This window comes from Pteropus alecto, unplaced genomic scaffold (genome assembly GCF_000325575.1).
Source record: "Pteropus alecto unplaced genomic scaffold, ASM32557v1 scaffold38, whole genome shotgun sequence".
NCBI classification, from domain to species: domain Eukaryota; kingdom Metazoa; phylum Chordata; class Mammalia; order Chiroptera; family Pteropodidae; genus Pteropus; species Pteropus alecto.
Window position 1 is genome coordinate 3,731,045 of NW_006442512.1, and position 23,142 is coordinate 3,754,186.

Here is a 23,142-nt window from a genome sequence, read left to right on the forward strand (position 1 = left end):
AGTGGTCCTCATAGAGTATTCCTGAATTAGAACTTGAGGATTTTCAGACATAAGCTTCAGGCAACACCATGCTTATAGATTAATCTCTGGTTTAGCTCCCTTCCAGGCTCCTACTGCAGGTGCTGTTCTAGTGGATGGTTAAAAAGGACATGGTCTGCAAAGTGCTGAATATAGGGTGCCTCTGTTATCAGCAGTGTCATACTGATTATACTAGTTAAGAACTTTTGGCATCTTGGCTTTGAATTGAATTGTAATGGGAAATGGAAAAAGAGAAAGGGCTTGAGAAGATTAAAGTCAGGATTTATTGCAAGTGAGTAATAGCAGAGGGCAGTTGGTTCAGAGAAAAGCGTACTCCCACTTTGCCCTGTTCCACCTCCATCTCTAATCAGACTCTGGAAGGTAATTGTGAAAACAGGCCTGCGTGACCTTGGCACTGGGCCACTGCTTATTTAGCTTGGGCCACTGTTAGCTTAAGTAAACAGCCCTGAGTTTGAATTGTAGCTGAAATCAATAGAGAAAAATTCAGAATTACCAAATTTATCAGCATCCGACACTGATTGCCAGACCAGCGTTGTCGCAACACAAGCCTGGGCGTTTTTTTTTAATTTGATGAGTCCTGGGAGAAAGAGAAGAGCTGAAGGGACACAGGCTTCTTTTATGTTGACATGTTTACACTTATACCTTTAATGGTGTTTGGTGGCAGTACTCTGAAAATTTTAGGGGGTTTTCCCTCAGAGTGAGTTAGTGTTGTGGTTGAAGTGTGTGGAAGCCAAGGAAATTGAGACAAGCAGGTAGAAGGTTCTCAGTGCATGGATGGCACTGAGACTAGATGGTGGTGGAGGTCTAGAACATCCGCAGGTCTTGTGAGTGGTCAGCTTCAGCCCGGTGCTAGGTCCTAGTGTCTGGGAGGACGCTTATCATCTTCTCTCCTGCCCCCCAGTACCATGCAGAGACCATCAAGAACGTGCGTGCAGCAACAGAAAGCTTTGCTTCTGATCCCATTCTCTACCGGCCAGTGGCTGTGGCCCTGGATACTAAAGGACCCGAGATCCGAACTGGGCTCATCAAGGGCGTGAGTATCCTGGGGAGAAGTGAGAGGGAAGGTGCAGGAGGCAGGGGCCCCAGAGATGTCCTCAGCAATCTCTGCCCTGCAGAAGCCATGTTCCTCAGAGTTTAGGTCTGTAAATGAGAGTTTTATTCATCACACACACACAAAAAATGTTGTTTTAATCTATTTAAGAAACTACCAAAAGGGAAACTTTTTTAAAACTACTTTCAAATTTCTCTACCTTTATGGAGCAATTTGGCTCTTCCCCTGTCATTAAATAGCATAGCTAAAACATAGTAGGTTTTTCTTGGGTTATTTCCTTGAAATATACTGAATTAGACAATCTGATCATTTATTCCCAAAGGAAAAGGATTTATTGTTACTTCTAACTGAGATTTGAGCATTATTCCCCTGGAGGAAAGCATTTCTTTTCCTGCCAGGAGGGCCTGGCTTCTGCAGTTAGGACCCATGGCTTACTCTCTTTGTAGAGTGGCACCGCGGAGGTGGAACTGAAGAAAGGAGCCACTCTCAAGATCACTCTGGATAATGCCTACATGGAAAAGTGTGATGAGAACACTCTGTGGCTGGACTACAAGAACATTTGCAAGGTGGTAGAAGTGGGCAGCAAGATCTATGTGGACGATGGGCTTATTTCTCTGCAGGTGAAGGAGAAAGGTATGTCTAAAACCGGCTCTCATCTCTAAATTTCCTAGACATGAGGAAGAGAGGAAGCTTGTTTGAATGGCAGCAAGATTACATCTGTGTTCCTTTTGTGACTCCTTATCCTCTAAAACAGACTTCAGTCCTGCTTAATCATGCTCTTGGGGGGCATATGATAAGATTTTTTTTTATTCATCCTCACTACTTTGGCCTCTCTGTTTTCTTCCTTTGTCTCTTAGTATGATCTGTACTGGACTCTAGCATGTCTGGGAATGATAGCTCATATTTAAGTGCCAGGCACTATTCTAAGCATCTTATATGATAATTTGTTTAAGTTTAAAAACAACCTTATGAGTAGGTATTATCCCTGTTTAACAGGGGAGGAAACTGAGGTATGGAAAAGTTAATTGACTTGCCCAAGGTTACACAGTTAGTGAAATTGGCATTTGAACTCCGGCAGCATGTCTGCAGCACCCATGATGTGCTGCATCCCCAGTCAGTATAGTGGGGAGAGAGGCAGGTGGCTTCCCGCCTCGCCCCTCTTCCTTTCCTGTTGAGGACATGTGCCTTCTTTGTGCTTTGCCTCCCCACCTACTCCATTTCGCATAGGTGCCAACTTCCTGGTGACGGAGGTGGAGAATGGTGGCTCCTTGGGCAGCAAGAAGGGCGTGAACCTCCCTGGGGCTGCTGTGGACCTGCCTGCTGTGTCAGAAAAGGACATCCAGGATCTGAAGTTTGGGGTGGAGCAGGATGTAGATATGGTGTTCGCGTCTTTCATCCGCAAGGCATCAGATGTCCACGAAGTCAGGAAGGTCCTGGGAGAAAAAGGAAAGAACATCAAGATAATCAGCAAAATCGAGAATCACGAGGGAGTGCGGCGGTAAGTGCCCCCTGTACCCTGCTTCCTTCAGCCCCTGCCCAGCTCTCTGAAGAGCCACATGTATCCTATTGAGTACCTGGCTGCCTGTGCATCAGAATGCAGACTCCTGAGCCTGTTCCAGACCCACCGAACCAGAATATCCTAAGGGAGGGGAGAAGTAGCAAGTAGCATTTAAAAAGCAGCTTCCTGCCTTGTCCTTTCCTTTCCTGTTGTGGAAGGCATTGCTATTTAAAAAGAAGCATCTCATGTGTTTGAGGTGCCAGCATCTTGACATTGTTCCAGACGCTCAGAGGCCAACCTTGGAGAGGAACAGGGTCACTGCTCTCAGGGTCAGGAGCCACTGCTGGGCTCCTAATCAGAGCACTACCTGTGTTTGCTGGTAGCACTGCCACCGAGAGGAAAGGCAGCCAGCTTTTTATTTTTTATTTTACACCTACAGCACCTGGTCTTCCTACGTGGTCTCCCATCCAAGTACTAACCAGGCCCGACCCTGCTTAGTTTCTGAGATCAGAAGAGATCAGGCACATTCAGGGTGGCATGGCCGTGGACTAGCCAGCTTTTTAAAAAGGGCTCTTTTTGGCCTTTCACTAGGGAGCCATGTGCAAACTCGGGGCCTGGTGTTAACGCTGAGGGTTATGGCCTCCTAGTCTTCACTTAGAAAGCAGCTGGCTTGATGAGCAGGCTAGCTCTGGCATGGTATCAGCTTCCCAGAGGAGAGCATGCGATTCTCCTCCAGGCTTAGATCGTCCCAGCTTAGCTTTACCACCTCCCCAGTGCTCACTCATTAGAGCCAAATGACGTGGCCAACTCGGTGACATCTGTTCCTCATTGGCTCCCTACTAGAAAACAACTCAGCGCAGCTAAAACCCTAGACCTACTTGGGACGATTGGCATTGCTTTAGGAGGGAAGGAAGAGCAGCCCCACTTACTGTTGTGACCTTGGCTTTTTGTGTCAGGTAGTTTGGGGTGGTCCTGATAAGCCGTCCTGATAAGCCCAGCTGTCCTGATAAGCCCAGCCGAGGCTCAGGCTCAGGCTGACCTTGGCCTCAGGCCAGGCAGAGCCATGTGTCCTTTTGCCTTCTGCAGTTGGAGAGGGCTGCCTCAAGAAGCAGCCCTCAAGTGTCCTTGGCTGGAAGAGGCCGTGGACCTTTGTTTTGGGAGCTGTCAGCAAGCCGTAGGTTCCCTTTTTGCTCTGGAAGTGTTGAGTAGAGATGGCAAAGACCTCGGGAAGGCTCTCATGAAATGCAGATGGAGAAGAAATAGGTGTGTGGGGCTTGGGAGGAGACCTCATCCCCTCCCTTGCTCCCCAATGAAATATCCATACTAGTGCTGAAGAAACCTCGCAGGCTGTACTGTTGGGCCACTTTGGGGAACTAAGATAGCTGGAACACCCCACCACCTCCATGCACCCATGGTGACATCATGGGTGGCTATCTTGCTAAGTCGGAGAATCCCAGGAAAAGTTCCTTTGCGTCACTGTACTAGTGGCCCCTGTTCCATATAACCTCTCTCTTTCCACCTCTCCTGTCAGGTTTGATGAGATCCTGGAAGCCAGTGATGGGATCATGGTGGCTCGTGGTGATCTGGGCATTGAAATTCCTGCAGAGAAGGTCTTCCTTGCTCAAAAGATGATGATCGGGCGGTGCAACCGAGCTGGGAAGCCTGTCATCTGTGCCACGCAGGCATGTGCATGTACTCACAGAGGAAACTTTTGGAGGCTACGTAGTCTCTTCCCATGGCCCTTTCCCCATGTCACAAATACATACATATAGTCCCTTCTCCCCATGCAGCTACACGAAGCCATACTCTCTGCACATACACACTGCCCAGGGAGTCAGCTTGCAGTCATTCATCTCTGAAGATAGCCCAGGCCATGTCTCACTAATGCTCTGTCTCCTCCCAGATGCTGGAGAGCATGATCAAGAAGCCCCGTCCCACCCGGGCTGAGGGCAGTGATGTGGCCAATGCAGTTTTAGATGGAGCCGACTGCATCATGCTGTCTGGAGAAACAGCCAAAGGGGACTACCCCCTGGAGGCTGTGCGCATGCAGCACCTGGTGAGTTTTTAGGGCTTGTCTGTCCTCCCAGCTCAGGCTCAGGCTCAGGCTCGGGTGGAGGCAAGCTCTGGTATACCGCCACACCTTTTAGTCTTCTGCACCTACATCTTTTATTATTCTCCAAGTTACAAGAGTGAGGAAGTGTTTGCGGGTGGGCGGGGTGGGAGGGGGGTCTTTTGTTTTTTTCCTGTTCTGCCTTCTTCACCCATACTCCCTTTTCTATTTCCTTCTGTTCTGGAGGCGTTCTCCGTCAGATGTAGCCCAGTTCATTACTGGCTCTTTTCCTTGGCTCAGGTACTGGGATACTTGTACCTCTTCCTCTGGACAGTCCAGAGGACCAGAGTACCTGTCCTACTCTGGAAAAAGCCAAGGGCTCCTGTTTCCAGCCATCATGATTGTTTGGCTTCCATTTTGATTCCCCACCTGTCCCACAGGCAGGTGCCTCCCCAACAAAGGTCTCTGGGCCCGCACTGGAGGCTGTTGCCTGCACTGAGTTGACCAATCTTACCTTGCATGGTGTCTGCAGTGGGACCTGTTGTGCCGAGCTGATGCAGTCACTCAGATGAAGAAGTAGGGTATAAGTGACAGGTGACAGGTCCATAAATCGAAGACAGGTGGGAGGACGGCTTGTCCTGACTGGGCCCTAGTTTGAGAGCATCTGGAGAGGAGTCCTGGAGGTGAAGCTTCTTTCTCCTCCAGGGAGCTAACTTTTCAAGGCTCTTCTGCTGGGCTATGTCTCTTGAGGCTGGGTTCCTCTGCCCTACTTGCTCCTGCTCTAGAGCTTATTAAAGAGTTAACACAAGGATCAGCTGTCAGAGTTACTTATACCTGGGAAAATGCATGCTACAAATTAACTTCTCACAATAGTCCTAGGTCAGCAGTTGATGTATATGTAGCTCAGTGAACTTGTCTCTTATCCTGAAAGTTTTTTTTAACTTTTCTATTCCCTTTCAGTCAACAAAGGACCCCATGCCCTTTGTGTGACACCCTCTCCTCTGCATTTCCCCAAATTTAAAACAACCCCTAAAAACGAACCACTGGACTAGAATCTTCCCTTTTCACTTTCTACGTGTCCAATTATTAAGCTTAAATGGCCTCTAGAGAAGACTTGTTATTTATAATTTAATAGTTTCTTAGTGGTGAACCAAGACATCTTGACTAAAGATGTCTTCTGGGGTGTCCTCAGCATCCTTCATGGATTTCCCCACGATGAAATTGATAGGAACCAATCCTGTTCTGGAATGACTGTGTACCCTGGCCCTGGCAGATAATGCCACCCTGTTTGTGAGACAAACTTGCTTGCTATTCCAGTGCTCAAGTACCTTGAGCTCATTCTCATGACTTCTCTGGTGGTGGGAAAGTGCTTTCTCTCTCCCAGGAGACAGTGGACCTTGGACCAGTCACCTCTAGAGTGGCTGCAGTATATTTATGGGTCCCTCCACACAGCCCCTCTTTCTAATTGCCTTAGGTGTGTGGCCTCAAAGGTGGGACAGTGACCCTGATCTGATTTACTGAACCAGGCAACCATGAAGACTGTAGGGACTTTAGTATGACTTTGGGCTAATCACTTAGCTTTTCAAAGCCTTATCTGTAAAATAAATTAGATGGGATATGTTTAATTATAGACATTAACATTAAATGTTCACTGCTGTTACTAAATATTTAAAAAGTTCCCATGTAGATTGATGTAATCTTCATAACCTCCTTGAGATAGATGTCACTCCAATTTATAGATGAGGGTTACTTGATAATAGAGCTTGAGTTTGAACCCAGATCTGCTGGCTTTAAAGCCAGTGTTCTGTCCTGCAACATAGCACTTTGTCTGTCTAGTGGGAGATCGGCTCAGGTCTTCTGTGGGGCCTGTACTGGGGTCAGGGACTTCAGGCTCCGGGCTCTCACTTCCATGTTCGTTTTTCCATACCCTAGTCTTTCCTGTAACAGATGGACCTTAGAGCTACAGGGCTTAGATTGCATGGCTCTGCTCTGGGCCAGGTTGTGCCGGCCTCTCCTGTCCATGTCCCTGGTTAACACTGGCTGACAGCTTCTCCTTTTAACTGTTTATTGCTTTCTCCTGTATCTAACTGATGCAGTTAATGATCTGTACCTAAGGGCTAGGCAGTACCAGGTATGGTTCAGTCCCTGTTCCTGTCCCCTGTCCTTTGGCTGCGTGTATTCCATTCTTGCAGAAAAAAAAATCTTTAACCACGTAAATCCTGCCACACATCTGCTTATACTGTCAAATTAATGATATTACTGATTCTTCCCTTGCCCATCATTCTCTAAGATGCTGGTAATTGCATTATAATCCTCTAAAGCTTAGATTTTCTTTCTAATTCTCTGAGCAGGTGGCCTGTAAATAACTTGGTGGCTTTCTCATGCCTTTTAATCATTAGGTTTTAATCAGATGTTTTGTTAAACTGACCTGCATGCTTCCACAGGCATCTGTCTCCACATGGCTCTTCAGTATACCCTCACAGGTTCACCAGTTTTCAACTCTCCTGTTCAGAACACAGTTAAGCCGCATGGGTTTGGCTTTGTCTGACCCCAACTTTCCAATGCTGCTCAGTGCATTTCATGGCAGGCCATAGGAAAGGCTTATAGCAGCCCTATGCCTGAAGCCAAGCTAAGTGCTCCATGTGTGTGTGGAAGTGAGGCAGGAAGCCCTGGAGAACCAGACAGCCATGTGAAGAAGGAGAGCCTGTTCCTTTCCGTAAGCTGTGTCATGAGGCAGCGTGGCCAAGCCCGCCAGGGAGTGGCGTGAGCCCAGCCTGGGCATGTTTCCATGCTAAGGTGCTAGAGCCTGCTGCCATGTTGGCTCCCTCCACCCCCACCCCCAATCAAAAAAATCCTCCCAGAGTGGAAGAACCAATTTCCCCTCTGTTGGAAGGGAAGCAAGCAACAGCAGTTGATGCTGGAAATTCTGCACACATCCCCAAGCAGGCCTGCATCACGCTGCCTCTGCATCTGCCTGAAGGACAGATTTAGCCAATTAACCTAAGGTTACCTTCTTCTCTGATTAATTCCCCATTCTATCTTTCTATGTTGTTGTTTCTTGTTTTTTTCCCTCCTTTTTCCTTCTTCCTTGCCTTCCCTCTCCCCTAAACCTTACAGATAGCTCGTGAGGCTGAGGCAGCCATGTTCCATCGCAAGCTGTTTGAAGAACTTGTGCGAGGCTCAAGTCACTCCACAGACCTCATGGAAGCCATGGCCATGGGCAGCGTGGAAGCTTCTTATAAGTGTTTAGCTGCAGCTTTGATAGTTCTGACGGAGTCTGGCAGGTAGGGCCCTAAGGGCAGGTAACTCTGTAGGATAACCAGCCTCTTGCTCCAGCTGCTCTAGAAGACATTCAGAACCCAGCCTTGCATTTGGGGCCTGGGCCCAGAGCCTCTTTTCTCATCTTCAGGAAGCCAGCCAGGGAGCTCAGGGCAGGACAGGACCAAAGGGTCCTTCAGATTGGTAGGCACAGATAGTGTCACAGGCACCTGGTGAAGGACTGGTTCCTGAGTCTTGATTTTGCTCAGCTCAGAACCTCCATTGATTAGGCTCCTCTTGGCCTTTGCACTCAGGGACACATTTCTCACCAGCTGTCTGTCCTACTACCCCTCCTCTCCTATTGTGACACAGCTCTGACAAAGCACTGTCCCCCTGTTGTCCCTCTGGACGGATGTTGCTCCCCTAGATTGCCCGTGAGGCAGAGGCCGCCATCTACCACTTGCAATTATTTGAGGAACTCCGCCGCCTGGCGCCCATTACCAGCGACCCCACAGAAGCTACCGCCGTGGGTGCCGTGGAGGCCTCCTTCAAGTGCTGCAGTGGGGCCATAATCGTCCTCACCAAGTCTGGCAGGTAGGAGGTGGCAGCAGCTCCCTGGGGATGCCCTGCTCGGTGGCGCCTTTCCTTGGGGGTCCTGGGAGCAGTGCACTGAACAGTGCTAGGATGGCACTAAGCCAAGGTAAGACCTCCTGCCTGCCACCTGGACCCTTCAGGGAAGGAGCTCCTTCAGCCCCCAGGCCAGGATCCAGGAATGAGCAGCACCCCTTTCCTGGGCCCGAAGGACTCCGGGCAGCACTTATAAGGCATGGGGGACCATTTGGATCCAAAACAAGTTTACACCCTCAAGATGAACTAGATGACGACAGACTGACTCCAAATGATTACTTGGCATTTAAAGGCTGGTCCTCTAAAATAGTGAAAGACTACCAGCTTTGCTTATTCCAGTTACTGTGTGCTCTTTAAAAATTTAGTTGGAAAATTAGTGCTGTTCACTGACATGCTCTTTGGTTGGGGCATGTGCCCCTGTCTGTCTGAGCCCTGAAAATGAGTGGATTGTGGACCAGGAAGCTCATCATGTTGCCTTGCTGGCACTCTGGCGCCATGCAGCCAAGTCGAGGCTTGTGTTTGGCCTTGGACATGGAATCCTTTCCCGGTCCTGGACTTTGAGTTATCATCCTTCACTCCCACAGCCTGGGCATGTGTTCCTCATCCCTTGCCCACAGGGCAGCTAGGGTTTCCTGGAGGAGAGGCAGACAAGCAGTCCCATGCACCAAGGAGCAGCAGGTGCAGCTGCATAGAGATAAGATCTGAGCACATTTCCTCAGGAGACAGCTCAGGATAAACAGCTGTAACCATTAGGGTTGACCTTTATGAAAAGGCCCAACCTTTGCTATCTGGCTATTTTTAGCTCCACTCTTCTGGGGTTTCACTCTCGGCTGGTCCTGACTTCAGCAACTGCTTCCCTCTGAAAGTCTTGTATGGAAGCCCAGGCCTTAAGCAGGGCATTCTCTTATGTGACATGGCTTGTTTCCTTGGCACCTATTGAGTGTCCTCATAGCTTACATTCTGGGGCAGTCCCTCCTGTACACTCTTCCCCAGCTCCTGAGACACATCTGCAACTACAAGTATACTGTGTCAGTGTTCAAGGAAGCGCCTGATATTGGGGCTTCAAAAGAGTCCCTTATCTTCCAGAGGGGCCTTCACAGGCAGAGCTTCCCACACTAGCACTTCCATCTGGTCTTGCCTCCTGGGTAGCACCCAGATTTCTAAGCCTCATTAGATTCTCAGATATGACTTGGTCTCTAGAGCTCAGTTGCTGGGCCTCTTTCAGGGACCTGGGGGCCCCAGTGCTGGGGAGAGGGCCCGGCAGCTGGGAAGCCTTGGGTTATAGATTCCCAAGGGGGTTGGTAGACTATTCCTGTTCTTTGCAGATGTCGAGAGTCAAGTGCTGTTCACATGCTGCTTGGCTTGTAGCTGTTGCTGGCAGCAGGGAGGAGTGGGTGCTGGTGAGGTTGGACCAGGGCTGTGTTGCTGTGCCAGAATGGAAAATTTCAGAGGGGATTCTGCCAGTTAAGGGCCATGTGGGGAAAGTGCGTGAGGCTGACCATGCTGAGTTAGTAGGATCCTGGGGCCCTGGCCTGTGGGGAGGGGTGGAGGGCAATGAGGTCACATAGCTACGAAGGAAAGTTATGTGCTGTGGAGGATATGAAAAGAGGGACTGCCCTAGCTGTAGGAGCAGCTCCCCACTCCCACAGTGGGGGGCCAGGGAGCGGATATTGAAATGGTCAGAGCCTCAGGCATGCATAATAAGTTGGATTAGAGGGTGAGCTGTTGCTGAAGGCTCTGGGAGGCTCCTGGGACACTGTTTAATGGTCTCTTCTGCCTGTCCCCCATCCTATCTCAGGTCTGCTCACCAGGTGGCCAGATACCGCCCCCGTGCCCCCATCATTGCTGTGACCCGGAATCACCAGACAGCTCGCCAGGCCCACCTGTACCGTGGCATTTTCCCTGTGGTGTGTAAGGACCCAGTGCAGGAGGCCTGGGCGGAGGACGTGGACCTCCGGGTCAATTTGGCCATGAATGTTGGTACGTGCCTGGGAGCATGGGGTAGAGCCTGGAGGGTTGGAGGCGGGTGGTTGAGCACTGGGCTTTCAGGGATCTTATGAAAAGGGGAACATCTACGCCTTAGGGTACAAGAGCCCTGGCTGCCCCCACTGGGACTCCTGCATCCCCTTCCATCAAGTCTTGAGCCGAGCTCAGGAGGGAAGGAGGGACCTTTGAGTTGTGGGGATGAGCAGCCCAGTTCTCGCCACACTCATCCAGTCTAGGGCCCAAAGCAAAGGATCCTAGATAATCAGGGTCGTCCATTCTTTGGCATCTGCTCATTACCAAGGTTTTTATGAAATTGGCCAAAGTCCTGCACTGTGGGGTGGCACACACACAGATTATGTACTGATGCGGCCTTTGTCCCTATATATGTATAGGCTGCCATAGGATGAGAGGAAGCAGCTAGCTCTGACCTTGGGCAAGGCTCTCTACCCTCTAGACTATAAAATGAATGATGTCCAAAGGTCCCTAACAGCTCTGCCATATTAGTGTTAAGGAAATGAGCCTCCCTCATCCCCTTCATTTGGGCTGTGAGGCTGGCGCCACCTTGTGATATAAAGAAGTAATGATCAGCCAGCTCTGCTTATTGTCTGGCTATGGGACAATGTCCCAAGTTCATACCAGCCTGACTTGACATTTACGCACCCACATCTTCTCTTCCTCCAGGAAAGGCTCGAGGCTTCTTCAAGAAGGGAGATGTGGTCATCGTGCTGACTGGCTGGCGCCCTGGTTCCGGCTTCACTAATACCATGCGTGTAGTACCTGTGCCATGATGGGCTTCAGAGCACCTCCTCCAGCCCCTGTCCCGTCCCTTTCCCCAAAACCATCCTTTAGACCAGCAATGCTTATAGTGCTCACTTGTGGCTGTAGTGCGTCACTGGTGGGTTGGGACACCAGAGAAGATTAATGCTTCTATGAAACATGGCTGTTTTTAAGACCCTGCTCAGGTGAGGTACTCCAGAGCCAGGCTATGGCTTCACCTAAGCAAGAGAGAAGCAGGGGTGCAGGACTGGAGGCCCCAGAGCTTAACACAGAGGGCAGCAGCTCCTGCTTTTCCTTTGCACAGTCCATTCAGTTCCTGTAGAAACGGGTACTCAGAACCCTCAAGCCTGGCCTGGAGTCAGTAGACAGCCAGCAAGAGAGGAGCCTTTGGGTGTGAGGCAGTGGTTCCAGTTTAGTAGAGTCTGGCCCTGGCCTTTACTTTCTTCTCCAACCCCCTCAGCCTCCTTCACTCCCACCTTGTGCACTGTGCACTTCTGTTCCTACACTCCACTCAGCTATTGCTGCAGACAAACACTTCACCCCTCCAACTTCATTTTCCCTACTACTGCAGCCACCTCCAGGCCTGTTGCTATAGAGCCTACCTGTATGTCAATAAATAGCAGTTGAAGCATCTGTTGCCTCTCTTTTTCTGATGGGGGAGAAGGGAGTATGAGCCCTGCTCTTTGAGTAGGGTGAAAATGGCAAAGAGCTGGGGGGCTCCTGCGTAGCAGCTCAGGCCACTTGCTATCCTGTCCATCTCCAGGATGCAGAGGTGTCGGGAAAGCAGTAGTTGACCATGGAGACTGGTTATCTCCTTCATTACTCTGGTGTGGCGTGGTGGCTTTATCTGTAAAAGCTCCAGCCGCTGGGGAAGTTTTAATGACACATTTGAACAAAAGATGAGAGGGCAATGACGGGAGGGGGGCCCCTCCCTCCTGCTCTGGTAGGTAAACCGGGAGTGAAGTGGCCTTTGCCCTGCCCTTCCCTCAGGTCTTCATGCAGTAATGGCTCCTAAGGTTGCTGTGGGATGAGATCCTGGTTCCTGAGACCAGTTCCTTCCCCCACTTCCCAGACAATTGTAGACTTGGGCTTTGTGCCCCTTCTATGTGCTGGTGCCCTCCTCTGTGATAATAGCTGGGTCAAGGAGGTGGGAGGGGAATGGAAATGGAATCAAATCTGGCTTGCAACTTCACCCTCTTCTGATAACTCCCACGGACCAAGCCCTACCTGGTGAGGATCAGTAAGGGGGCCCCTAGGGTTGGAAAGTTGGGATGACTCGAGTTTGGTCCCACTCTCAAGGCCTAGTTCTTTGTCACACCTCCACCAATCTCAGCCCTTCCGCTTGTGTTTCCCCACTCAAGTCCCTGGCCATTTTCAGTCCAGACTCAAAAGCATTTTACTTAGGAAACAACTTTCCAACTCTGGAAAAAGGGCACCACAGCTGCCCGACTTTCACGTTTAACATCCCCTCTGGTGTTCCCCACTCATGTCCCTACTACTGATTGGTGTGGAGGGAAATCGAAAGCACCCCCGGGGTTCAGTGTTGAGAGGGTTTGGAGGGCAGGAGTCGATTGCTGCAGAGCACCAAGCTCCAAGACTAGAAAGGCTGACGAAGAACGCGGAGGGGCTGGGACCTTGCTGTATCAGGAGTTACGGCCCCGACCCTGGCCTTGGTCCAGACTTTCCAGTCTGGAAGAAGGAGCGGTGGGATCCGCACTTCGCATGGGCCCCACCTGTGCCTGGAGAGGGGCAGGGCCGGCCAATAGACAGGGCCCGTCCCACACGGGCAGCCAATAGGCGGGAGGAGGCGGACCCTCAGGGCGGGTGGGGGCGGGCCGGCACTAAGCCCCGCCCCTGGGTCCCCGGCGCTAGCTGAACGCGTAGCGATGACCGCTCTGAGCAGGGGCAAGGCCGCGGAGGCGAGCAGGTAAGGGTCTGCGGCCCGCAGGCGGGACTCCGGAACCCCCAGGCTGGGGCGAGGGGCGGGGCGGGGCGGGGCCTGCTGAGCCCGGGCGCCTACTGCCTGGGATGCAGGCACTTCCCCGCCGCCGGAATGCGGGCTGGGCTCCAGAGCTGCGCCGCGCCAGCTGGGGGCGCCTCGGGGGTTGTGGGGTGTTCACCGCCGGGCACGTTATCCCGGCTGTCTGCGCTCCGCAAGAGGTGTCCGGACCTTGGGATGAGGGACATCCGGCGGCATAAGAGCGACGCAGGGTACCCTCCTTGGGACGCCTCCAGTGGTCCATCCCCCATCCCTCTCCACTGTCGCTGTTCATTCATTCACGTGTTCATTCATTCATTCTTCAGCCACATCGCCACCAGTCCTGACTGTCCCCCCGCCCACAAAGGCTGGCGCTTCCTTACTGACCCCCGGGGGTGGGGGTGGGGGCGGTGTACAGTATCAGCCTCTCCTTCCCGCCGGGTCTGCAATTGTAGCGGCCCGAGGCGGCCCCGGGGACAGAGTGGAGCTGTCCCGGCACGACTCGGCCGCACCCGTTCATCAGGCCCGTCCCGGTTGGGCGGGCTGGGGCCGGTCTCTCAGCCTCAAGATCTGATCCAAAGTCGCCCTGGGAGGATAGAAAGTTCTTGCAGCTGGGGAAGGGGCAAAGAGGCAGGGCAGGAGGGAGGTGGTGTGTCAGGTGGCATCAAGAATTGTGGCCTCTGTCCTTTTAGGTCTTGGGGCCCTGGGGAGTGGAATTATTTGGGGAAGACAGAGCCAGTGGATAAGGCCCTAAGTTCCTGCCCTTGCCCAGGTCCCTGACCCCACAGTCTGAGCTCTGGAGGGAGGCCTGGCACCCTTGGCCAGCTAGTCCTGGGGCACATGGGGTAAATATGTGAATGCTGTGCCCACTCCTCACAGGTATGTGGAACTGGCAGAATGCTTTGGGCCTCTCTCTGCCCAGTGGGGTCTTACCCAGCGGTCATTTGTTCTTTGCTTTTCCCCCTACTCCCCCACCCCCCACCCCTGCATGACTGTTTAAGGGTGCCATCCTTGCAGGCATGGGGCTCCTAGGGAATGAGAGAGAGTGCCTTGGCCATTTGTGATGTATTTGTGCACCTACAACTGGCTTTGAGGTCCAGCTCCTTTGAGAGCAAAGACTTCCAAGGTTACAGGGAGAGATGGGTAGAGGGTGTCCCTCACATCCTGCAGTGAGAGGGGACTCCACATTCCTCTGATCATGCTTGCTGGAATCCAGTCCAGTCCATGCTGGTAGACCCTCTCAGTATGACAGGGCCAGTTAAGTAGTGAGCATCTCTGGAGCAAATGGGCAGTCAAGAGGGCGAAGTTGACAGAGGCTGATGCCGAGCTTCCAGGGGAGTTTCTGCTGAGGCCAAATCAAAGTTCTCCTTCTTGACTTGCCTTTGGGAGAATGTTCCGAATAGCCTAAAGGGGACAGCCCAGGTCCTATCCGTGTCTTGATGTTAGTGGTTGCTTTCAAATGTTTGGACTTAAGCGAATCCTCTAAGCCTTGGTACAGACTAAAAAGACCTGTGTGTCAATTCACCCACCTGGGATGCCTGCCCCCTGAGGTTGAGGTCGGTGGTACTCAAGATGCCTTTTTATAACAGCCAGCCTCCCTGAAGCTCTTCCAGGGGCCTGCTTGGGTGGCTCCTCCCAGTCCTTAACCTGGTTAAGCCATGGCTTTGGCCCTTAAATGCCACATACCATATTTATCAGACTAGTGTGAAGAGCCTTGCTCTGGGAATCAGAAGTGAATTTGCAGCCTCTTGCTGTTCCTGTTTTGCTGTGCCTTGGGGACAAATCAGGTCACCTGTCTGGGCCTGCTTTGCTATCATAAGGTAAGGCGATTAGACTGTAGGCCCCTAGCCTAAAGCTCTTTCCATGTGGCCATTCAGTGATTCTGCTATCTAGCCTGTTTCCCTAAATTTCCAAAGGTATTCTATTTCTTTACATCATTTCTTCTTTGCCATGTCTACTAATGGAAAGTCCATGAAGTTGAGAACAGTTCAGCATTCCACCTTGGTGTCTAGTATCTGAGTCTAGACACCAGAAAATCATTTGTTTTTCTCCTTTCCTGAGAAGTGAAAATCATTCTTTGGCTTGAAGTCCATCTTGGCCACTGTTCTGCTGTTCACCTGGGCTGCAGGGCATCGATCTGTCACCACCTGTTATTACCAGCCTTTGAAGCTTTGATTAATTCTCCAGCTATTTACTAATGTAGGAAAAGGGGGAGGAGGGGGAGGGCAGAAGCCCCTGGGCATGGAGCTTCCTATGTAATTCAGAAGGAACTGCCTCCCCAAGGAGGACTTTTCTGCTACAGCACTGATGCCGAACGAAGGAAGGCATCATTCTCCAGAGTATAAGCCTCTACTGGGCAAGCTGGTTCCTCCTTTCGCCCCACCACAACTGCACATTTTTATTAGTCTAGAAATACCTGGTCATAATTTAGGACTGGTGTGTTTTTATAACCTGTGGAAGTTGAACCAACCTTTAAGTCCTTGTCTTAAATTATTGTGTTCCTCAGGTGATGTTTAAATTATTGTGCTCCTCAGGTGATGTTTAAAATCCACTATAAAATCACAATGTTAGTTTTTTAAATAGACATAAGTTCTTGGCTGGCACTATTTTTTTTTAACATGAAGTAAAAAGCACATAAAGAATTAGTTTAAATCAAACATGAATTGCTTTTCCTTCTAACATGTTGACATGTCATATCATTGGTATATATTAAATAATTGTCAAAATCCTACTGGATTGATACTGGATTTTGACTGTTGGTGTCCCTTTTTTCTCTAATTCAAGGTCAGAGCACCAGCATGGGTGGTATGCCTTAGCAAACAACTGTGACCGGTTATAAGAATGTTTTTCTATCTCTCCCATAGAAAAGAAAATTAAATATTTCTGATACGTGTTAACATTAATCAAATTATTTGAAACTTGCCCATAATCATCAGGGCCACACAAAACGCTATTTTAAAATAATTTTCGAATTTGGACTTTGTAAGGATGACCCAAAATTTTAAAATAAACCAGCGACAGTACTTCAGAATTGATATTCATTCATGCTGGGCTTCCTTGATTACCAAACAAGTTGAAAAATGTTTATTTTTTAAAAATATAACTACAATACCATTTTCATATCTGAAAAAAATAACAGTAACTTTTTAAAATCATCAGATATCTAGTCAGCATTTAAAGTTCCCCCATCATCTCATAAATGTTTTTGTACCATTAATTTATTTTAGTAAGGATCTAAATGAGGTTTTACAGTTACTTGACACACTGAATCCATATAGCTATATCTCTGTAATCTCTTGTAATCTATAGGTTCTCCTTCTATTTCTTTGTTGTTGCAAATCATTTGTTGAAGAAACACATTTATTTTTCCTATATCTTTTTCTAGTTCATCGATGTTGTTTAAAATATTCCTCTGACTCCTATATTTCCTATAAATAGAGAGTTGGATCTAGAAGTTGCTCAGCTTCAAGAGGTATTGAGCACTTGAGGAAGCACATAAGGTCTGGTTATTTGTCTTTAGAGGATGGTAGCAGCCATTGGTGATTATTTCAATTAGACTCATTGTTTCATTAGGGAGGGATCACGAAACGGTATTACCCTAATTCTATCACTCATCGTTTATTAGTTTGAATCTTCCTATGAAAAGAAATGTCCCCTCTTCAACTATTTGGTTACCATGAGGTACAGCTAGTATTAGAAAGGCAGAATTAAAAACTAACTCTTTCCTTTTATTTACAAGTTTTCAAAATAATGAGATGGATCCCTAGTATCCGCCAAAGGTAACCAAAGAGTCTTTTTTCTATTATTATACTCTAATGGATTTAAATAGATTTGATGTGTTTCAGTCCATTGTAGACATTGTTCTTATTGAGTCCTTGTGCCATGGTTTCCTTGCTTTCTGGTATGATTAAATATTTTATGCCTATTTGTGCATTTCCTACCCCAAATCTAAATCAGCCATTTCTCCAAGGAGTACTGGTTCCTTTTAGTGGAAAATAGTATTTAGAGAACACAATCTAAGCACCAAGATTTATTGTTAGCTGAATGTTTATTTTTAAATTAATCAGCATTAGAGTTTATGTTTTAAATTCGTTTTGTTGCTGATCAAATTAAAGTTGTATTTCCTATCATTTGGGGAGTCATAGGCTACATTTAAAAACCTAATAAAAGTGAGATGCTCTCCTTCCAGAAATGTTCACCTTTGTTCAGACACAATAATTTAGCCCCAAATTCCAGGAGTTCACAGACCCATCCTGCAACTCTCGCCTGGACTCCAGGGTCCATTAGACTGTCAACTGGAGTCCAAAAAGATGGAAGAGGACTTGGGAGGACTGGAAATGACCAGTTGGTCCCACATAAAAGCGGCAGTGGGAAAGTTAATAGACCTTGCAAGGCCCAGGAGAAGAGAGTTTAGGAATGGCCACGGCCCAAACTCTGTACTGGTCACACCAACAATGGAGATTTAGTTCTATCAAGGAAGGAACATGATGACAAAGGTTCGGTCCTTGGTGAAAGATCACTAGATAGAGTGAGGTCCATTGGAGTGTTGGAAAGAACTTTCTAATAATCAGGGCTGCGGTAATATACGTGATGGGTGATATTCACATGTAGGCACGTATTTTGAAATTCTGTGTGCCTAATTGATACTCCACTTTTTCACTCACTCAAATATTTATTTCCTTACACCAAGTTCCTTGATGTGGATAACACTAAACAAATTTTTTTTTCCTTTCAGTCATTCTCAGATGTAGTCATTGTGATATAATAACAGGAAGGGCCTGAGCTTTCAGAAAGACCTAGATTTAAAACCTTAGTTAATGCTGAGCTACTACCAGCTCTGAGCATCCCTTTCTTTATCTATAAAACAGTCATATCTGGCCCACTTAAAGGTTCTCAGGCTGTGTAATGACCTGATACACAGTAGGTACTCACCAAAAGTTAGTTTCCATGCATTGCCTCCAGCTTTCAGGATCTCAGACCAGGACTCTCTGAAAATTCAGTCATGGCTCTAAGAAAAACTTGACCTGTTTTCCTTTTCAAGGTACATATTCAAATTTGCTTCTATAAAAATAAACTTTTTATATTGAGATAATTGTAGAATCCCGTGCAACTGTATGAAATAATCATGTACCTTTCACCCAATTTCTTCCATTGGTAACATCCTGTTTGACAATAGCACAACCAGAAAATTGATATTGATATAATTCATCAATCTTGTTCAAATTTTACCAGTTTTACATGCACTCATTTGTGTGTGTGTGTGTGGATCTTGTTCAAATTTTACCAGTTTTACATGTACTCATTTGTGTGTGTGTGTATATGTTTAGTTTTGTGCAATTTTTATCACATGTGAGGATTTGGCTGAGTTTATTTTTAAAATCAAGATTTCTTTTTCTGTTGGATTATGTTTAGTTTTGTGCAATTTTTATCACACGTGAGGATTTGGCTGAGTTCATTTTTAAAATCAAGATTTCTTTTTCTGTTGGATTCTGAAGATTTCCATGTAAGAAGAATGAGGTTTTAGGAATTTGGAATTTCAGAGGCATTTATTAGTTAATATTGCTGTGCCCTGGGAACAAGTTTTTTTCTTGCCACATGCTTCTCCTCCCTTTTAATTGTTTTCGCCAAATGAAAATAGTTTGTATATTGTGATCATAAAATTCAAGCAAAGCGTACAGAAAAGTATAAAGAAGAAAATAAAAAACACTTGAAATCCCAAGTCATGGAGAAAAATATTGTTAGAATTTTGGTGAACATTCTTCCCACGTATTTTACTTTATTATGCATACTATTCTATATAATGCTTTTTCCAGTATTATATCCTTCCATGTTAATATAGACTTATTTTTAATAATTTTTAATAAATAACTTGATAAATACCATTTTAATAGTCATATAGCCTTCCAGCCTATGAATAAACCATAATTTGTTCATGCTCTATTGTTTTTTTCTCTTCTAACTACACTTCAGTGAACATTCTTATACATTTAAATTTGTGTCTATTCATTTCCTTAGAATAAGTTATTAGAAGTGGAATTTATCAGTCTAATGGGTATCTACATGTAAAATGTATGTAATCTTCTCACACTGCCTTACACACAGTAGTGTGAGACTGCCCATTCACCAACATGTTGATCAACAGTAGATATTATTAAACTTTAAAGCCTTTGAAATTTAATAAGTAAAAAAAGATATCATTTCTACTTTTTTATTTTAAAATATTTTTTTTTGCTGATTTTAAAAGGATTGTATGCTTGTTATAATAATTTCAAACAAAACAGAAATGATAAAAGTGACAATCACCCCATAATTCTCCCTGAGATATAATCATTGTTGTTTGATGTATACCCTTAAGTGAAGATGCTTTTAAATTTTATAAATGGACTATATCATAGTAACTAATCTGTACCTACTTTTCACTAAAGAACATGGGCTTTTTTCCGTATTAGTACATGCTACTATATTTATTCTTTTAGTCAATTGCATAGGAATCTATTATATTGATAAAATATTATTTTGGTATTTCCACTTTTCCCCATAATTGTTAGCCATATAAATATACATTTTTGCCTACTTGTTCAATCATTTTCTTATACCTAGTTCTGTTAAATGGAGTTGTTGGGTCAAAAGATTTGCATTTCTTAAGGCATTTGATATATGTCAAAAAAGTTAACTCAGTTTTCAGTCTCATCATGGGGGCTAAAGAATGATTATTTTCCACATTCTTAGTAATATTGAGCACTATACTTTTTTAAATGTTTACCAACAAAATAGGTTAGAGATTTCTTCTTTTGTGACTTGCCTGTTCATATTCTTTACTCACTTTTCTATTAGATTGTTTACCTTTTTCTTATTGACTTGGATGCACTCATTATATGTTAAAATACTAATCCTTCATCAGTTTAAATTTTGATATATAAAGGTTTTTAATTTTTTGTGATTAAATATTTTTTTTATGTGTTCTGGGTTTTATATCTTGTTTAGAAAGAACTTTCTTGATATTTAAGTATTCTCCATTTTATTGTGGTTCTTTATTGATTTAGAAAATATTTGAATGTTTAATCTACCTGGAATTTATTTTTGTGAATGGTGTGAGGTAGCCAGTTGCCCCAATACCATTTATTGGACAAACCATTCTTCTCTTACTTATTTGAAATACCTTCTTAATTGTATACTAAATTCTAGATACCCATAGATCATATTCAGGACTCCCTCTAATGTTCTATCATTCTATTAATCTTCCTAAACCAGTAAATACTGTGTTATTTTAATTGCTCTAGCTTCGTTGTTTGTTCTGACATCTGATAGGGCAAAGCTCTTGCATTAAATTTGAGATAAATTTGCTTCTTTAAAACTTTGAATCTTTCACTCAAGAACAGAGTTTATCTCTCCATTTATTCAAGTCTCCTTTTATGTCATTTTAAAAATGTTTATGGTTTTCTTATATATTTTTTGCATTTTAAAAGTTCATTTTTGGGTATCTTATATGTGTTGTTGGCATATGATCAGAATCATTTCCCCAAATATATTTTATAACCGTTGATTGCTGTTGGTCTACAGAGAAACTACTGATTTTTATGTTGATCTTGTAACGACTATTATAATAATTAACTCCATAAGAGTTCATTATGTGTCTATCCCAATCACAGCCCTGTCTAGCCCAGTGCCCAAATACAAAAATATCTGGGCCATTTTCTTATGGTTTTTTTTTTTCAGTTGATTATATGTCCTCTGGGTAGTTTATCTTACCACCTTTCAAATAATAAGCAGCTTTTAAATATATAAACCTTTTATTTCTTTTTCTTGTCTTTGTGCAATGACTAAAACCTTCAGAATAATGTTGAATAATGGTGGCAAGAGCAGACGTTCCTAGGGGATTTCCACAATTTTGACAATCCGGGGTTCTTCCCGGAGGAAGAGGGCCCAGGACCCAGCAAGCTCCTTAAAACTAGGTCATCGCTCAAGAATCTGAACCCTTAGCTGCTGCACAGCTTGGTGGAGCCTGCAAGAGGGCGCAGAGCCGGGCCCTGTTTGGTGTGTCCCAAATCTCTGCCAGCCGCGGGGTTTGGAGCTGGACACGGATCCAAGAGGGGCGCGGGCTCACTCTGCAGGGAGGCAAGGAGATGCAGGAGCAGCTGCTGCTTTCCCCACAGGGCCCCAAGTCTGCACCAGCTTTTACGCTTAACGCCAGAGGACCCACCAGTCCCCACCCACGGGCGGGGGCGGGCAGGCGGAATCTCTGGCGCCTCGGCCACCGCCTGGAGGAGCTGGGCTAAGTGCAGTGCTGGCATTCTGGGTGCGGCTGCCCTCTGGGCGGCGCAGAAAATGAACTTGTGGTTCCCTGGCTCGACAGATAGGCCCCAAGGGTAGAGGAATGTCAGGGAAGGATGGCTGGAGAAGGGTGGACCAGGCGGTGAGGCTGCGGGCAAGAACATCACCTTCTCCCTCCCAGACTGCAAACAAGCCCCTCGGGGAACCTGGAGAGGAACAGACAATCCCTTGTTCTTCTCACATCCTCCAGTATCTGTGCTTTTTCACTGAAAGGAAGCCAGGATCTAAGGCTGGTGTGATGCTGAGCTGGCCAGTGACCCGAGTTTCCAGCTGTACTCAGCAGCAACCTCACTTGTGCTCAGAGGCCTGACCTCATTGCCCGTCCTGGGGATGTAGTCGCTGGCCTGGTGGAGGAGGAACGAGGAGCAGGCCTTTAGCACTCCAGTCCATGTTCATACCCTGCCCACTACCACTCCACAATTGTCCTGGCTGAAGTTTCCCAGCCTCTCCTGGTTGCTGAAGTTAGTGACTGCATTTCAGTCTTCTGCTCCTGGGCCTCTCAGCAAACTGCACTGCTCTCCCATTTCTTTTTTGAAACACTCCTCCAGCTTTCACAACAGCCTCTAGCCCTGGTTTTCTTTCTGCCTCTTGGGCCCTTCTCTCCTATCCTCCCTGGCGACTCTTCTTTCTGCTCCCCACAGTCTGTAAGTGTTGTAGTTTCTGAGGTTCCACACTTCTCTCTTCTCTCTCTCTCCCTCCTCCTGGAGGTATAGTAGGCTTTCCTGTATCCTCCAGCTTCACATCCCTGAATTCAGTCAACCAAGGATGGGATGTATTGGGAGGGAGGAATCACAGAAACTTCCAAAAGCAAAACTTGAATTTTCCATGCGGGAAGAACTACACCGAATCCATATGAATGAAGTGGTGTGTAGGTGTACCTTGCTGTAGTTGTATGCCAATATTGGTGATATGCAAATATGACATCATTTTATATAAGGGACTTGAGCATCCTCAGATTTTGGTATCCTCAGGGAGGTGAGGGGCCTGGAACCAATCCCCTTTCAATACCAAGGGACGACTGTGTAATTCACGTAATGTAAAATTCATCCTTTTAAAGTGTACAATTAAGTGGCTTTTAGTGTATTCACAAAGTTGTGCAACCATCATCACTGTCTAATTCCTGAACGGTTTCATCACCCCCAAAATGAAGCCCTGTGTGCATCAGCCACTTCCCATGCCTCTACGGGTTTGACAATTCTGGATATTTCCTGTACATGGAATCATATAATATGTAGTCTTTTGTAACTGGCTTCTTTAACTTAGTATGTTTTTAAGAGTCATTCATGTTGTAGCATCTGTCAGTACTTTATATTTTTTATGGCTGAATTATAGTCCACTGTCTAGGTATATCACATTTTGTTTATTCATTCATCAGTTGATGAGTTTTTGAGTTGTTTACATTTTTGGCTATATGATAATAATGATTATCATAATATGATGAGCATTTTTGTATAAGATTTTATGTGGACATGTTTTCATTTCTCTTGGATATATACCTAGGAGTGGAACTTCAGGGTCATATACTCCCTCTGCACTTGCACATTATC

The 23,142-nt window shown here is 46.5% G+C and overlaps 2 protein-coding genes and 1 non-coding gene across 4 annotated transcripts in view; 2 read left to right on the forward strand and 1 right to left on the reverse strand.

The window, feature by feature from the left end:
* PKM (pyruvate kinase M1/2) overlaps positions 1-11,917 on the forward strand; it is a 26,687-nt gene extending 14,770 nt beyond the window's left edge. Inside the window, exons 4-11 of one of the 2 annotated variants that reach the window (XM_006922661.3) lie at positions 941-1,072; positions 1,537-1,723; positions 2,318-2,588; positions 4,120-4,270; positions 4,492-4,644; positions 8,324-8,490; positions 10,322-10,503; positions 11,191-11,917. In XM_006922661.3, the coding sequence (XP_006922723.1) occupies positions 941-1,072; positions 1,537-1,723; positions 2,318-2,588; positions 4,120-4,270; positions 4,492-4,644; positions 8,324-8,490; positions 10,322-10,503; positions 11,191-11,297 (1,350 nt within the window). In that variant the 3' untranslated portion in view covers positions 11,298-11,917. Of the gene's footprint in view, positions 1-940; positions 1,073-1,536; positions 1,724-2,317; positions 2,589-4,119; positions 4,271-4,491; positions 4,645-7,755; positions 7,942-8,323; positions 8,491-10,321; positions 10,504-11,190 lie in introns of those variants that run through there. The other variant, XM_025040378.1, reaches the window with a different exon arrangement.
* LOC112471698 lies at positions 3,019-3,137 on the reverse strand. The gene has a single exon (XR_003043387.1). It is a non-coding gene; the product is annotated as a 5S ribosomal RNA (ribosomal RNA).
* Positions 11,918-12,008: 91 nt separating the features above from the next.
* Positions 12,009-23,142, forward strand: part of GRAMD2A (GRAM domain containing 2A) — a 28,814-nt gene continuing 17,680 nt past the window's right edge. The window contains exon 1 of the mRNA XM_025040379.1: positions 12,009-13,213. The gene's annotated coding sequence lies outside the window, so the exon portion shown is untranslated. The remainder of the gene's footprint in view (positions 13,214-23,142) is intronic.